We start from the raw sequence: 17,883 nt of genomic DNA on the forward strand, positions 1-17,883 counted from the left end.
ACTTAGCCGTGGACTACCCTGCCATAGGATACTTGATAATGGAAATAAGTTAAAAGGTTCCTTCAGAAACCAAAGACTACATCGACCGTTACTTCTCACTCGCCTACTAAGTTAAAACTTCTTTTTCAAAACTCAGTTCTCGTTTTTACAAATCAACATATTTTCATAATTTAATATAATTGCTTGACGTAAACAATAATTAATACTATATATATTCTAATTGTAAGTGTAATTTATAAATATGAAATTAAGATTTCCAGATATTAAAAACTATGAGTAATAATGTTCCTCCAGCCAGGTCCTCTTCGTTAAGTACTATTGCGTGACTGACGATGTGGCTGCCGTTGCTTGATGCAAATGATGATGGTGATGATGATGATATGTGAGTGTGGGCGGTGGTGGGGGTGGTGCTGGACTGGCAAAGCTGCTAGCCGCAGCCATTTGCTGTTCATAGTTGGCATAATGATCATAATAGCTGCCATAACTGCCGCCTCCATGATCGAGTTGCGTCTGAACACTCTGACTATGACCGGGTGAAGCTGTAGTTCCTGTATCGAAGTAGCTAACACCATTATAACCATTTGCACTCTCATAGTAATGACCAGTGGAGGAGGGTAAACTCGTGTTGTTCGCCGAATTGAATTGCTGATGCAGATCATAGTCCGATTTCGATTCCCGATTATAATAATAATCATAGTTATCTTCCATATACGATGACACCGGTTGAGTTTCCACTGTGGCATTATACTTGATGGTGGGTGGCAATTCACTTTTACAACTTTGGGTCTCATGACTCAGATGCTTGATCTGTGAGTAGTTGATAAATTCCGGTTCCGGTGTGGCCAATTGAGAACTGGACTCGTAGGAAATCACAGAATTAGTGTGACACTGATTTGTAATGGCATTATTATAGCCTCCTCCTCCTCCACCACTATTTCCTCCTACTCCACCTGTAGATGAAGTTGTTTGATGTTGACTTAGTCCTGGCTGATAGGCGGATAATTCCGAGATGCAAGCATAGGGTAAACTGGGGGATTTACTTGGTGCGGCTGTGGCTGCTGTTGGTGTGGCATGATGATAGATCGGATAGTTGTATGTTATATGCTGATGATTCACTGTAAACACATTCGCTGGCGTTTCACAGGGTATCACTGTGGATTCACCTGGCCAAGAGTTCGCTGTCACATACGAATTGGAAGTTTGGCCTAGTTGATGATGATGATGATGGTTGCGGGTTGTGTCCTCTAGATAGCTGCACGTACAGTGACTATAAGTACATTTGCCACATGCTGTGGAAAGCATGAAAATTTATTATTATAGATTTTCAAAGTCAAGAAATTGCATCTCACCATTAAATTGGTATATCTCCAGGGCAGAATGATTTAATGGATTGCTTGATGTTGTACGTTTAAGAGATTTTCCCATTAGGTTCTGTTGTTGCTAGAATATACGAACAATTTATTAGTTTATTAACTTAACTCATTTACTTCATTAAAAACTTACCTTCACCTGCTTCACCAACCCTGCAATAACTGATTTTTTGGTACCACTTCCTGCCGATCCTCTCACATTGCCTGTTGCAGTTGATTTGCCTGTCAATGAAACTCTACCGAATGCTCGTTTCGAAACGCTGGAATTTTTGGGATCTGGTCTGAGATGATCGTGTACACCTTTGGCCTGAAAGAATATTGCATTCCCCGAGTGTCGCCAGAAATGGGTCACAGGATAGCCGCAATGGCCACGACAAGGTTTGATCTCTAAGCGTCCGCCCCGACAATTCTTATTGGGACACGCTCTGCCCTCCTGTTTGCGGCGTGCCTTATCGCAAATTGCTGGTCGCAAATTGATTTTCGCTCCACTTGGCATCGTGCAATGCTGCGAGCAGATCAACACACCCAGACAACTTTTCTTAAGAATATTCACATTATGATTATTAGTATTTCGCATGGCCCAGCCGGATATATGCTTCTTGGCCTCCTCATTGTGCAATGAGTAAATGTGCCGCACATGTCCATCGCTCCATTCGTTGAACTCATCGAATTCCAAGTCACCTACTTGAGGCACAATCGCATCGTTGATATCCCAATCCCGTTTCGTTTTGTGGGTCATGCTGGAGTCTGTGGAGTTTGTGGATTGGGATTGTGAAATGTGAGGATGTATGCGAGTATGATTGTGAGTTGGCTCTTGTAATGCGAATTGCTGGGCGGTCTGATGCGTTTTAAAAGTGTAGCCATTTCTGTAAGAGAAAATGCAGAAACGTTTAAGCAAGCCTTTTCGTTTTTGTTTTCAAAAAAATAAATTTTTTGCTGCATACTTTTCAGCATGTGCGCCTTAGAGTTAATATTAAAACTTAATTTAAAGACAGTTAAGTATATGGTTATGTACTGGAAAGGAATAAGATAATATATATCCATTTGAGCCCTTAGTGGTTGACTATGCGTCTCTGACAGGTAAGTCAATGTTAAAGGAGCCTTTACAGCCTTTGAACTAATTTTAAGCAATTTAAGGTGTAGTTTATCGTAAAAAAAGAATAATTCTTTAACACAGAACAACAATATAACCAGCAACAATTTAATGTTTTGTATGTTTATAGCCCATTTTAAAGCAATGCAAACCGTTAATTAAAGTTTTCTCACTTAGATGTTGTGAGTTAAATATGTTTTGATGCTAAGACCTTTGTATATATTTCCACTCAAATAATTAAAAATCAACAATTTTTCTACATTATCCTTATACATTAAGCATACGCGGATCTGTGGCTGTGATATGGAAGAACTTTGCCTTGTAAAATATGCAACAGAATAGAAAAGTAACAAATATAAGTTTGTCTATAAATGATGCTTGCGTCGGGAAAAGGTTTTTGTAAAGAAAAGATGAATTTTTGGACTACTTATTAAATATTTTTGCGGGAAAAAACCTTACTTCAAGGACCTAGATACGCACATAAGAGAAAAACAGTTTGAAAGACACTTAACGCTAAATAATTTAACACTTAATAATTAAACACTTAACCAACAGTTCAAAGAGCTATACTCAAATTTATAGGTAACTACTACAAGGAGTAATCCTTTTGATGCCATTTTTACTTTATAAACATTTCCAAATGTTTTCGCAAGCTGTCAACTTTTACTATTGACTATTAACACTTAAACTATTATTACCATTTTAAGTTGTTTTTTTCCGGACAAAAGCAACAATAATCTTAGGACGTGTTCAATATTTGCAATAATTTATAACTTTTCGTATTCTTGAAACTTAAAAATTGCGCACAAGCAATAATTTGCTTTGAGGATTTCTTTTCATACACAGAATATTCCAAAACTTTTTTATACATATGTTTCGAAAATTGCATTCTTGGTCGCCCTCATTTTCACCGCCTAGGTCTTCCTATGTATCTACTAAAAATTAGGCCACAAAACATTCCTTAAAATGGGATGCAAAGATTTTAAACAATTTTTTAAATCTTCTTATAAGAACTGATATCATATATAGCCAAAAAGAAAATGATAAAGAAAGACCATAACAGAAAAATGATTTTTAGAAAAAAGGAAAATATTTGCCTACCCAAAAGCCGTAAACAATAGTTTTAATTTACTTTCATAAGTAACTCGAAACTTGGTGTTGAATGACTAAGCACAAAGTGGAATTACTACTTTCATTTATTATTGCTCAAAACAAATAACTTTAAATGGCCCTTTTAACAAACATTAAGCTTAACTGGTCAATGTTTATTGCATATGTCGAGTGTCAGTGATTTTTATAGAACATTTGATCTTAATTGCCTAACCCAAAACAGTTTTGAGACAACTTTAATTAACTAGACGAAGCGTCGCTCTCATCTTCTTATGCCATCGAGTCAATCATAGCTCTTCGATTCGTTTGAAAATGACAGCAGGTACCGTTAACCTAGATTAAAAGGCACAAGTAATCCAAACTATAGGCTTAACTGACGTTTATTTGCTTGTACGTGTAGGTAGTAAGGTAATATGAGCGCCACTAAACTAAACAAACAAACAAAAATTATGGACACTTCAAGCGCCATCAAATGTTTTGACTGAGTCATTTGATCGACATGTGTGGGAGGGGAGCCATCGACTTTAAGGGGGCCGGGCAGATCATACAGATTTATGTGTTAAACGTTTAGTATTAAAGTTGCTACGTTCTGCAATTAGCAATAAATTTGTAGAAAACCCAACCCAAATCTCATTAGAGTGCACCCTATGGGCCTTTTTTTCAATCTCACTCACTTCTTTCTCTCCATGATTCTGGGTTTTTATGTGTACTTGGAAGTCAGCAGGTTGCATAGTCTAATAAGTTTCTAGCGACCTACGTTTACCTGAGCGGAGTTTGATCTTCTGGTGGTCTCCCCTTCAACCTGTTTGTGGCTTGTCGTTTGTCGCTTTGTTTTGGGTTCGTAAATTGACTGCCTGACACTTTGAAGCGCTCGTTAGTCGCTCTTATCTGATGGTGATAGTGTCTCACTTCGTTGTTTTTGGGGAGCCAAAGATTCTTACCCTCCCCCCCTGTTTTGATTCTGGTTCTCTGGCTTATAATAAGTTTGTCACCTAGAAAATATGTCTATATCTATTTTGTACACTCTCTAGTCAACGTTGGTGACCCTTTCGCTGGCAGCGGCCCCCGCTTTTGTTTGGTCTTGTTGTTCGGTGAGTGTGTGTGTGGTCCCGCGCCTCTGACTGACTGACTGACTGGCTCTGGCACACCCCGCCGTCTCTATCGAGTGTCATTAACTAAGCTGTAGCCTATGGCACAGCATGATAGTGTAAAGCGCTTGAAATCATTTCCATTTTTTCATCCATATGGTTTATTCATATTGATTTGTGGCTTATTCGATTTTAGATGTTTTTTTCTTCTCGTGTTTTGGTTTTTTTTCGTTTTTTTTTTTGGTTGTTTGTGATTTATCATAACACTTGTATAATTGGATGGTAATGGATTGTGTCAATGGTTGAGGTTTTTTTCCTTAATTAAGTTAATTAAAGCGTCTATTGGCGTGTGGAAATTATGTAAGATACATAGGAATTTGTTGCTAAGTTTTTCTGCAAACATTTTTTAAAAATCTATTCAAAATCTTAGAAAATCTTTCGAATGAGCAGACTCAGTCATTTTTGGGGTAAAATGTGAGCAGATGATTTCAAGAACTATCAAGTTCTTTTATCCATACAACATACAACCATACAACAACTTCAACACTAAAACTAGTTGCGAATTGTAACTGGATGTAACTAAACCTCGAAACTAGTCTATCGAAAGATTGATGTTAATTAGGTGGTTAAAATAAATGTCACAATCTTAGAAAGGATAATAATAATAATTCACGACTTCTTTTCTTATATGTATACATATATCTACATATCTTAGGCAAACTTAAGTTGGCAGAACCGAATCAGTCTTTTAAGGATCGTCAGTTAAAATGTTATAGACAGCAGAATATCGTAATTTAATTTAGTAAAACTTTTAATTTTTTAGTCTTTGAAATTGAAAGATTGCACCCTCTGGATTTGCCTTTCAGGCCTGATCCTAGGGCTAGTCTCCTCGGTCTCAGCAGATGACGATTGAAGACCCACCCAATAAACCCTTCTGCGGCTTTGTTTTTGAGTGTAATGCCATGTTTTATGTTTTTCATCGAATTTAATCATTGTCCAAGTCTGCATAGAATTTACATAAACTTTAAAATAAATTACAACGACAAAAAAAACTTTGAAAGGGTTTGCAAGCTTTTTTCTTCGGCGATATATGCAATAGATTCTGTTTCTTGGTAATTAGAAGCCCAAACATATATTTATAACCTTATAGAGGATTTAATAAAACTAGTCAGAGAAAGAGATGTTTCCTATATACATATACACTAGATGAGTATAAGAAGCCAAGTCGTTATAGCCATGTTAAGTCTGTGAGTTAACTTTACGTCTTCAAGTTAGACAATTCGTCGGATCGGACCACAGTAACATATAGCTGTCATGGAATCGATCGATTTACTGAGTAAAAATCTAAGAAATATAGAAAATCCTATTATAGTAGGCCTACAATTAGTGAAAAAAAAAACTAATTATACGAAATTTAATGAGGGAATTAAAGATTTTAAAATGGTTTGCTCGAAAAGGGTCTACTGCATAAACTTTCGCACAGTCAAAGATGGATTCCCTGTTCATTTTTAATGCAATATTAGCCTAAGTTTAATGGGATCATAAAAGAAAATTATAAGCCATTTCATAGTAAAAAAATTTGACGAATTTTTCATTATTTCTCTTGATAAATATGTAATTTGATGTATTTTAAAGACGCCAAGGAGTCTAAAATTCATAAATAAATAGTATAAAAATTCAATAAACAACAAAAATATACATATGTATACATTTATATACATATACATTTATATTTCAAAATATATAATTCGCAACAGTTGAAGTAAATTCTCCTCACTTACATAACAACCATATTCCAAATAAATATCAATCACGTTTAATCCAGAAAGTTGAGTGCAAGTTTATCCAAAATTATTAAATATTGATCAGACAACTTGTGTTAGTTGATTCACTCAATGATTTATCTTCACTTCACAATGTATCACATATTATTATTATTATTATGTGCAGTTGGGACCATTATATGCCAATTAAATGTCCATTTTGTTCACTTCCGTAGTTATGTTGCACTATATCCAAACACTAATCAACCATTGGATCTAACTTCAGTTGTATTCAGACCGTCGCTAATTTCACTTCTATTCAAAAATTTGTGCGAAGCGACACGAACGACCAACGAACATGAGACGCGATGAGACGACCTTTCACTGTGGCAACCTGTGCGCTCCTATGGTGTGTCCACCAGGGCTAAATTCACGTATCTGCCAGATACAATACGACAAAGAAGAAGAAGACAACAACACCGACAAAAAACAAAAAAATACTACAAAAAAAAAAAAACAAATAATGTTGAGCACAAAAAACCAAACTTCGACGAACGCTCTGCCAAGTTTTGTCAACAAAAGAAATGATATTATAGCTCTGGCTCCACCTACAAAAACCAACAACACACACACACACACATAACGAGACACAACCAAAAGGAGATGGGCATTGGCAAGGGCACAAGGCAGGAGGGAACAGGGGCAAGAGACAAGAAGCAAGGGGTCGGGGACACCCGCATAAATTTGGCAAAACTTCACACACAAAACGACGTCGGCGCATAATCATCATCAACAGAGCAAAGAGGAGCCACAGCCGCAGCCAGCCAGCCAGCCATCCAGCCATCCATCCATCCAGCTGCCCCGAGTGGTAAAATGTATCCATGAGATACAACACCATTTGCATTGGTATGCGTATGCGCTGCTGTTGCCTGGAAAGCAGTAACTGGAAATTACTGCTCGTTGATTGGTCGGATAACTACTTTACAATGCTCTGTGTGCGTATGTGTGTGTGTGTGTTCTTTGAGAGTTTTAAAAGTACTTACTTATACACACGAACATAATACTATTTGTAGGAAGAGGGGGGTGTGGAAGAACATTTTGTTCTTGTGTACTTGATAAACATCAGAGAAATTTAATTACTTATTATGTACGCTTATCAAGTCTCATTCACTCACATTGCCTTCTATCACTATCTCTCTTCTTTTCTGATATCCTTGTGTTAATATTTATTTCAATGGGTTTAGAAAATTTCAGATTTTATCATCAAAATTTTCCCCTTTTTTTCGTTTTTGAGTTAATGAAGTTATTTATCTTGAAAACAAGGGCCAACATACACTCGTTTGTTGTCAATAATTTGTAAGCAATAATAAAAAATTTTTTTTTATAAATTGATGTAACCAGAGCTAGAAATTCTGAATTTTATGATAGTCCCGTAAAAATTTATTCTTTTAAGTCTTTCGAGTTGAAATATCTCAAACTAAGTATACTTTGCTTAATAATTTACAATTATCCGTTGTTATGAAAAATTATCAAATTTAATGATTTAGCGGATCTAAATGTAGATTTTGAGAAGTGAATTCTGTAATTTTAGGGGGAGAGGAAGAATGTTGCTCTGGGTTGGGAAAAAGTCCACTACTTTCTTTTCATAGAATCCGCTACTGATACTAACTTTTGCTTACAGCACCTTTTATATGGTCAGAATTTATGATTCCTTAATTGATGTTCAAGTTATTTAATACAATTTTTCTTATATTTTGTTGGCATTTAAAAATGGCGACTCACGGTACACTAAATATTCTATCCAATTGCGAAATAAACTTTCGAAGTTGAAAGAAAAGTCGATAAATATAATATGATACATATATATGTAGTTAATTCCTCGTTTTAGAGTTAATAATTTTATAAATGTTATAAAATTTCTTTAACGTTTATATACTAGTGTTCAAAGGTATTAATAATGCATCGAAAACTATTTCTAGATTAATATATGTACAAATGATCACACAATTAGAGCTCAGTTCCGTTTTCATTCACTCGGTTGATCAGATCCCCTCTACTCACCCACGTTGGTTTGGGAATTAAAGCAATCTATCCTGCCATCCTCCATCAGACCTAAATAGAGTGGCTCCAGGTTTCATTTCTGTAGTTTTTGGACTGTCTTACAGATGTAGATGTAAGATGAACAGCTCCTGCAGAAAGTATTGAAAGGCATTCCCATTCGACTCCGATTGTCCAGTGTTCTGTGATCACCACAGGCGGTTTTTAGATGTCATTTTTTTGCTAAGGACCTTCGAGGTCTTGTTAATAACGCTGCCATATCGGTTTTAATACTTCACAGCTGTTTAGACTTGGGAGTCTATGGCGAATCAGATTTCAACCTGGCCAGTTTATCCTCTTTCTCGTTTCCGCTTACTTCACATTTGAACATTGTCCAAGATATGTAATCATATTAGATAATTATCTGTTAGATTTAAATGCCAAGAATAAAAGATACATATTAGTCTTTTTACTTGTATTTGCGTTGAATATCACCCAAAGAAATCATGTAAAAAAATCTAATGAATAAAGTACTATAAAATAGACAAATTTAATTGAAATTGAAAAATGTTACAAAGTATTTGCCTGTCATTTTGGTGGACATCTTCTTTAGAATTTCACATATGCTGGCATTGACTTTTGCTCCGATAACTAATTTTAACTGAAACAAACTGTATGAGGGGGAATCACAGAGTTAGCTAGAGACCATTTAGTAAAGAGGAAAGGAAAGCTGCTGTTTTTTTTTTTTTCTTCTGTGTTTTCACCTGATCAGCCCGCATAGCCATTTAGGGCAAACAACAACTTTGTATGTATGTGTGTACAATGGCAACAAAGGAAACACTAAACAAATTTATGCATCCAGTTGGTAGCACAACAATTAACCAAGAAATGGAGAAGCAAATAGGCGTTAAAGTGAAAATTATAACTACCAAAATGCCATTACAATTGGTTGACAGACAGGGAGACAGACAGGAAATGCAACGATGGCTGTTGACTGTTGACTTGCTCATTGAGTGTGACCCATAATTAAAAGGGCAAAAGTCTTGAAGATGGAAATGGTAATGGTAATGTTAATGGTAATGGAAATGAATATGGAAGATGGTTTGCAACTTATACGGGATTGGGCCTAAAGATGTGTAACACTCGCGGTAGAAACCATCAAATGGAAAGAAATGGCTGCTAGGCATATGTACATACGTTTATACATATATTTACATTTACCTTTACCTGACTTTAGTAGTAGTAGTAGTAGTTATGGCCCTCCTCCAATTTTTTTGTTCGTCTCTCTCTCTATCTTATTTTTTTTGTGCTGTTGTCGCCGCTTTTACGCTTCATAGCAAATGATACGGGTGACAAATACATATTTCAACAATGAAATGTAGAAAATATATTTACAATTTTTCGTACAACTCTGGCAAATGTTTATCGCATTTGTGGTTCGCTTTATGTTGCAGCTGCGTTTACTTCATTTTCTGTTTTGTTTCCACTTTTGCAATTAATTGCCTTAACATTAGTTTATAATTCATTTCGCAGTACCAAACTTCAAGTGTGGTCCATCTTGGAGTTCATCAAGTTCTCTAATGAGCGCGTGCTCCACTAACGCGCCAATCTCCAGCTGTTTCTCCCTCACCAGCGAACAAAAGAAAAAGGGCCTGGGCCCTGTCATTGAGAAGACCCTCAATAGATTCCAACAGTTCAAAAAATTATTGGTAAAGCTCATAAGTTCACTTTGTGTTTTTTTGTTTTTTTTTGGCGCATCAAATTAATCATCATGCTGTTAAAATAAATAAAAATTGGTATAGTTTGAAATGGTTTTCTAGCGCGTTTATTTTTTTTTTTTTTTTTTTGTTAAAGTAAAATATTATTAATTAATTCGCTATGCTACACTTGAAGAAAAATATGCATACATCATTCATCAGTAATATGGACAAATATAAAAACTATTTTAAAGACTTAAAAAGTATTAAGTTAAAATTAACCGTTAGATAGAATATTTGTTTTTTAATTAAAGAAGTTTGTAGAGTTAATTCTTGAATATTTATTGTTTAATGGCTCTCAGGAATAACTTTACCAGACTGAATTTTTCTCTTATATTATACATATACATATCTGAAAAAATGGCCGAAGCTTAAAAATTTTCTAAAATTTGTTATACTAGGTATTAAGTTAACATAATAACATATAATATAAAATTTGATGAACACTTACTTGATGAAGACAGATTCATTTCTAGCTAAGTAAAGTCCTTTATTTTTCTCATCAATTTTAGTAAGTATTAAAATCTTTGAAACCTTTGAACAAAATGTATATTTTTGGGTGTAATATTAGATAATATCTCGCTATCAGAAGTGGATCTAGGCTATTAAAAGCCTTTTTTTCTACTAGGCATACTGACTATGATGGATTTTAGTCGAATATTTACTATAAGAATGGGTAATTTTTCTTTTTTTTTCCCCATCTCGACGGTATGAGAGACTAAACATAGACATATAAATACATAAGATGGCAACATTTTTGGTCGACCCATCGATGCAAGGCGACGAAGTATATCGTATTTGTATCTGATAATGTATCTGAAGATGATTCACTTTCTTTCATAGAAAAGCCAAAATAATACTTTAGAATTTATAAATGTCGTAAAACGAAATAAAGTCGAAGGAACTAAAATTGCATGCAAAATGTAGTTTTTTAATTTGCTCAAAATTCGATTCAGGGGCTACATTGAAAATTTATAGAAAACAGTTGAACTTAGTTTTACCCCACCTACAACTTTTTGAAAGGGCTTAAAGATGTACGTATTGTCAATATTTCAAATTTTAGATATTCTGTTCCGTTTTGATTGCTGATTTTCCATTGAAGGCTTAGTATTACAGTGCACAAAAAAAGGGATAAAGGTAAGTTTATAAATTTTACGGTACATTATCTTAAAACAAAGACCAACAAGCATAAAACTAAACCTTAGAGGCCTGAAACTGTATGTTCCAAAAACTTTACCTGTAAGTATTATTATTTTACCCTAAAACATAATGCGAAATGGGAAAATAATTTAAATAAGTATTACTTATAGCAATTCTGCTAAACTATATAAATATTAATTCTTGTTTTTAGCGATTACCGACTTAGATCATTTCGATTATATCCAAATCCTTGCTAACGACAAAATTTTAACTAAAACAAAAAATTTTGTAAGATGGTTTTTAATAAAGAATGCATTTTCTATCAATCACGACTTGTAAGAACTTTATCAAAGCCTAAATATATACATATACAAATTATGTTCCACCTAAATAAATGATTGCCCCTATATAAAAGAAACTTAGCCCAAAGAAAATTGTTAACACATTTTCAAACATTTTCTTGAGATTTTCTTCGACTGTAAACGCTCCTTCCACACCAATTTTAAAGTGTGACTTGTGGCACCCAACAAAGACAAAAAAAAAAAAACAAATTCGAAGACTAAAGAGTCAAAAGGCAATTTTTTCCATTTACGCAATTAATTGGTCGTCACACTGGGAGGTCTAGCGGAGGAGCCCCTCTTAGGTCCCCTCCCCATCAAGTAACCCCAGGCAAAGCTCAACGACTTTAAATGCGGATTAACATTTTTTTTTTGGTTGTTACCTATTGACTGATTAGTATTTAACAAACATCACCCACAAAAGCCACAACTCAAAATCGAGACTTGTATTTTGACAAATGTCTTTGCTAATGGATGGATTTCTATTTTGTTTTTTTTTTTGTTTTTTGTTTCTGACCTTAGCTCGATTAGAACCCAATTACATGAAAAGGGTTGAAAGACCTGCAACTTAATATTTTTTTTGTTTTTTGTGGTGTAATGTGGTTTTGTGTTTTTTTGATTATAAAAATTATAACTCATAAATTTAATTTTATGACTTCTTTTCCCCCAAAACACAGAAGGTGCCAAAATTATATAGAATTAACAACTGTAATTTTCGCACCCAAAACTTAAAGACCCCAAAAGAGCGACCAGTTGAACCAAGAAGAAAGAGCAGCGGCATGACAAGAGAGAAGTCCCAAAAATGGGAGGAGCGTTTCTTCATCAGTCAAATTACCCAAAATCGCCATGTCGCTATCCTGACACCTTTAATCAGTTAAATGAACTGTTGAAAATTTGCCATAATGATATCAAGAATATAAAGAGCGGCCCTAAGACACGCGACAGTCCCTAAAAGGAAATCAACCAAAAACAAAAAAAAAGCCCATTTGATAGTAATGCCCATTTTCTTAACGTGACTCAAACAAAAAACCTTCTGGTCATGTCAAGGAACTCAGAAAGCCCTCATAATGTTTAAGTAGGTAAGTATGTATGTGTATGTGTATGTGTAAAGGCTCACATCTGGCAAATATTGCAGTTAGACGCTCGAGGATAGTCAAGTTTTTTGCTCTTTTTAAAGTTTTTTATTTGACATTTTGTTTTTTTTTTTGTCCTGGGTATTCAACTTATTGCCTGCTTGCCCTTTTGCTGATTTTAAATTGACTTAGTTATCTCTTGAGTGCATTAATTAAAATTCTCTGCTTCTGTGCTCACAGACAGAGAGAAAGAGATATGATAGCTAGATAAGATAGCTTAATTCAGTTGACTAACTGGGTGGCGTTGTGTGTGCTTGTCTCGTTATGAAAATTGATTTATAATTAACTTGAATGCATTGGCCTTTGCTTGGAAACCTTTGAGACCTTTGAGGTTTCCTAGTGTACCCTTTAGACCATGGACCTTGAAAGCTAATTAAACTATTTAATTGAATTGAGCCTTGTGAAGCTTAAAATTCCATTTAAAGTGAAGCTTATTATATGTTGCTATACTAAGAAGTAGCACTACTTTTTTTGCACCTCTTGATAGGGACAATATCTTTAAGATGCTATATGTAAATAATGAATTTCCTCATGTTTGGAGCTACGCTTCTTCGAAATAACTTTGCAAAAAAGGTTATCAAGAAAATCATACTGGTTCTTTATAGAATTCAAGGATAATTTATTCGAGGCTGTGATTATAGCTGTATATCTCCAAAAACATATACGAATATTTGGCTTGTGAGAATAATATTTACAGAATCCTTAGGTTCATAGTACAGTTAGGCATACATAGATATACATTGGAATCTTTAACTACGGCGTCCGGGGGGTCTGGTTTTTAATTATTTTTTACTTTTTATATTTCTTTATAGCCACAAAAAGTAAGTATTCATAAAGGTCGTGTAATTTTGATAAAATCGTATACTGACAAAATGCCTTTATCAAAAATTACTAAAATTTTTGATCCAAAATTATGGATTTTTTATTCGGACCTCCCCAAAAATATTTTCTCTACAAATAATATAAATGTTTTTAATATCACTTTTTGAAGTGACTTGTGGCAAAATTATAAGGTCTGATAAAAGATAAATATATATACATATATAACCTCCTTAATTCTTGCTCTTACTCCTTCTTCAATAAATCAAGACAATTTCGATACCCTTAGAGTAATATCTATTAGATTTTCGCAAATCGAACCACTTTCTCACTTTCCATGGAAATTGATCATTATCAAAGATGCATCTGCTCAACCATTCTGAAACATTTGCAATTACAGTATAGAAATCTTAATCTCTGGGCCAACATCCCGCATATAAGTACTTATAGGACAGTAAGAAAGGAAATAATCAAGTCGTATAGAAGAAAAACGAAGCGCCAGGCCAGTCAACTTCAAAACACGCATGGCTTGACCCACAATATGGAATGAGATCAGAAGAGCAGTAGGTAATATGGTCACCAGATTAAATGCCAAACCATTTAACTGAATTACGATTATGATTATGCTTACGATACTATACGATACGATTATGATTATGATTATGGATGAGCATTAAGCGAGAGCTTAACTTATCAGCGGTCTTAGCGAAATCGAAAAGATGTCAACTGTTTCATCTCCCTTTTTCACTATTTTGTGTTTGCTCTTTGTGTATTATTTATTAAGATTCAATTAATGTAACTGGTAAAACAGGTGGCGGAGTCCTAGGAAAATGAAAAGGAAAGGTAAATAATAACAACAATTAATTTAGTCTTGATGCTGGGCACGTATGTATGTATGTATGGAAGTAGACGGCATTGGCACGAGTTATATGTGCTTATGCCTCCTGAGGCTGATTCGCCTGATTCTCAAACAGACCACGAAAAGGAAGTGGCAAAGACTGCGGCAAGCTGCCGAGACCCAACAGCTGCACTTGGATTTTCAGTTGCAAGAGTTATGCTGGCGACAGTTGTTCTCTTGCTTCAGTTCCTCTGACTAGACGACAGACGAGACGGACTACAGACGACGACACTTGGTAAGATTTACATGGCCTGTGTTCCTACATTCATATGACCTCGCTCAGGCACGTGCTAAGCATTTCTAAAAAGACCAAGTCCATGTCCTCAAGAAGACCAAACAAAAAAAGATGACACTCTCCCTTGTTTAGCCTCAATTGCAGAAAAAAGGTGCAAAACTGTAAAACTCCCACGTTTATTTAGCCCATACCAGCCCACACTCGCCAATTGATGTATTGATGGGCCATAGGCCATCAAATGATCAATCTTGTCTATCTCCCTGACTGACTGTCTTTCTGTCTGTTTGTCAGTTTGTTTATTATTGTACACCCCTTCGAATCAGTCTCTGCTCCCCCCTCTACATGATGTGACGAACAAAGCCAATGACAATTGCCTTTGACAGTTTCTACCGTTTTTCCCTTCCTCAATTGTTGTTTATATCGCAACGGTTTATCCTATGAGTTCAAGTTGAAGTTGCTTCGGATTCTCGAATTCAGATTTTGAGTGTGTGTCATTCTTTTTGCATATGCTGATTTAACAGAAACGAAACGACGTATGTGAAAAAAGTGATTGATATTGAAACTGTCCTTGGGCAGCTGGTTTTGGCTATCTACCAGGCCTAATGGATATTTAAATGGAAATGTATGAAGAAAAATTTCAACCACTTAAAAGAGAAATTCCATTTATATAAAAGTGAATTAGCTATAATTTAATTAAAGTCGGCTTGAATTAAAGAGGAGTTTAATATATCATAAGTAAACTTATGGAAAGCGAACCTAAAGTTTCACCTTTGTTTATTAAGTTATGGTCCAAACGAGAATAAATTGTGTTCTAGTTTCCATACGAAAGAAAGAAAGAAATTTACTTGAAATGTTTCAATGTCTTCAAGTGATCAATAAAATGCCGACTTTTACCAATAATTTATTTTGAAAATTATATTCATTCTTATTTAACCATTGTAAGTACATACATAAGTAATCACGAAAGGATTAGAGAAATAAAGTTTTTAGTGTTGAACCAACCATTGATCGATATGGTCTTGAATATATATTAAAATCTGGTTATCAGTATTTGTCTGTTGTTTTCAGCTTATGTTGGACTAACTTATAAAGTTAAAATACAAAATTTTTACCAAATCTGTCGCTGTGGTATAATTGATCGTAACTTGAAACAAAATATAAACTTCTTTTTTGGTGCCTCAATTTACATATCCATTTTTTATGTAATCATTAAAAACTCGATTTTTTATTTATATTTTGGAAATTCATTTAAGTTAAGAACTTCCGTTTGTTTATATTTAAAATGAAAATGAAATTCATTTAATGTTAGTAGCTTAAAAACTGACAAGGCTTTTAAGCCTTTAGGTTTTAATAAAACAATTCATAAAATAAAATCCTGTCACTAAATTATTCTATACTATTTTGAAAGATCATGTTCAAAGATCGAAAACTTTATTTTTTTTTTTTTTAATTTATTCTATTTTCTATGTTTGTATGCATAATGTATATTCCATAGGGTTTTTATTAACGAAAATTGTAAACTTTTATTTTCAAGAAAATAAATTTTCAAAAATATTTTTAAGCATGAAGTTAAGCAAACTCTTAAGCAGTTTATTTAGACTAATTTTAAGTTACATATCTAGCTTTCTAATGTAACTAATCTAGATACTTTTTGTAGTTAACAATAAGTGTAAATAAACTGGTAAAGAGTTTCTTCCAAAATATAAAAAATATTGGCCAATTGAATAGAGTTGGTTACAAATTAGCAATGATAATGGAATGGAATGGAACAAGTTTTAGTCCCTTTTTTATTTGGTTTCTTATTTTACTAGTGTCAATTTATCTCAATACACTCATATGCTATACAACAGCCAGGTGCATATTCTCTACCTCCTCCACCTTCTTCCTCTTCTCCTCCTCCTGCCATACTCATTAAGAGGGCAATCAAAGTTATCTATTGTGGCGCACCTTTTGCGACGCGTGCCCATATATCCGGGTTTCGTTTTTGACACACGTTCTCCTATATATACATATATGAACATATATGCTTCTGTATTGATGCTCCACGCGAGAAGCCATAAAAACTATTTAAGCGAAAAAACAAATCGCAACTAATTAGCCAAAGCAATGATGGGCGGGTATACTATGAATATGTTTGCCTAATATGAGCCAACAAAACCAAAATTGGCATGCAAAAGATAGGCAAATACAATGCATAGCTTGAAACTCCATGACCAAAAATATTTTCGGATAATTTTTAATAGAATTTTTGCACAAAAATCCACCACAATAATCACCACCGCCAGCAGCACCACGATACGATTTTGTGGCCCATAAATTACTCACATGAGTTGGCCCAGAACGACCTCGTTGAAGGGTCGGAGGGTTGGAGGGATGGAACTATTTGTATGTTCTATGAATTCAATGCTAATTTCATAAACGTATAAATTATTATTTTGACATTAGAGGTATTTTTTGATTTTTTATGCATTACCAATTCGACATTGATTGCTATCAATGTTCTAGTGAAAACTTCTTGACCACACACAAACAAACACAGCATACTAAAAAAGGACTCACAATTTTGTCAACATTTGCCAAACTAATTAAATTAAAAGTCATTTTCAAGTGGATTTATTAAGAAATAGGAAAAAAACCCACAAAATCTCCACAGGCAAGAACGCCTCTCTCCAGGCAGTAATAAATGCAATCGCACACTTCACACCTCGAGCCCAAAGATTCAGACGCAGAATCCAGACACTGGCGCAAACGCAGACGCATCCTGTGGCGCATGGCAAGACATCGTCGTCGTCGTCTTCGTCATCGTCAGTTACTTGCCTTTTTGGGGTCATTAGTGTCTCTGTTGCCTGTTGCAGTGTGTCACCTGCCCAGAGTGCGTGGTGTGTGTGTGTGCTTGAGTGTGCCTCAACTGATGTTACAATTACCCAGGTAATATGAGCAGGAGGATAAACAAAGACAACGCCATGTACGACCACAGAATACTAAATATTTGAAGAGCTGATGAAGAGTTGGTAGTAAAGCAGTAGTAAAAGGCAAGGCGTCAAGATCGACGCGAGTCATGCTAGATATTAGCCAGGTCTAGTAGAGGCCATCAATTATGTT

At 34.8% G+C, this 17,883-nt stretch overlaps 1 protein-coding gene across 1 annotated transcript; it reads right to left on the minus strand.

Moving 5' to 3' along the window:
• Positions 1–238: 238 nt before the first annotated feature.
• LOC6641693 (transcription factor glial cells missing 2) lies at positions 239–17,612 on the minus strand. Its single transcript, XM_047011033.1, has 4 exons — positions 17,479–17,612; positions 1,504–2,236; positions 1,350–1,440; positions 239–1,289 (listed from the first exon to the last, which is right to left on the minus strand). Exons 1-4 carry the CDS (start codon positions 17,610–17,612, stop codon positions 316–318), a joined length of 1,932 nt encoding a protein of 643 aa, XP_046866989.1. The 3' UTR covers positions 239–315.
• Between the last annotated feature and the right edge of the window lie 271 nt (positions 17,613–17,883).

The sequence above is a fragment of the Drosophila willistoni genome (assembly GCF_018902025.1).
Source record: "Drosophila willistoni isolate 14030-0811.24 chromosome 2R unlocalized genomic scaffold, UCI_dwil_1.1 Seg200, whole genome shotgun sequence".
Classification (NCBI taxonomy): Eukaryota; Metazoa; Arthropoda; class Insecta; order Diptera; family Drosophilidae; genus Drosophila; species Drosophila willistoni.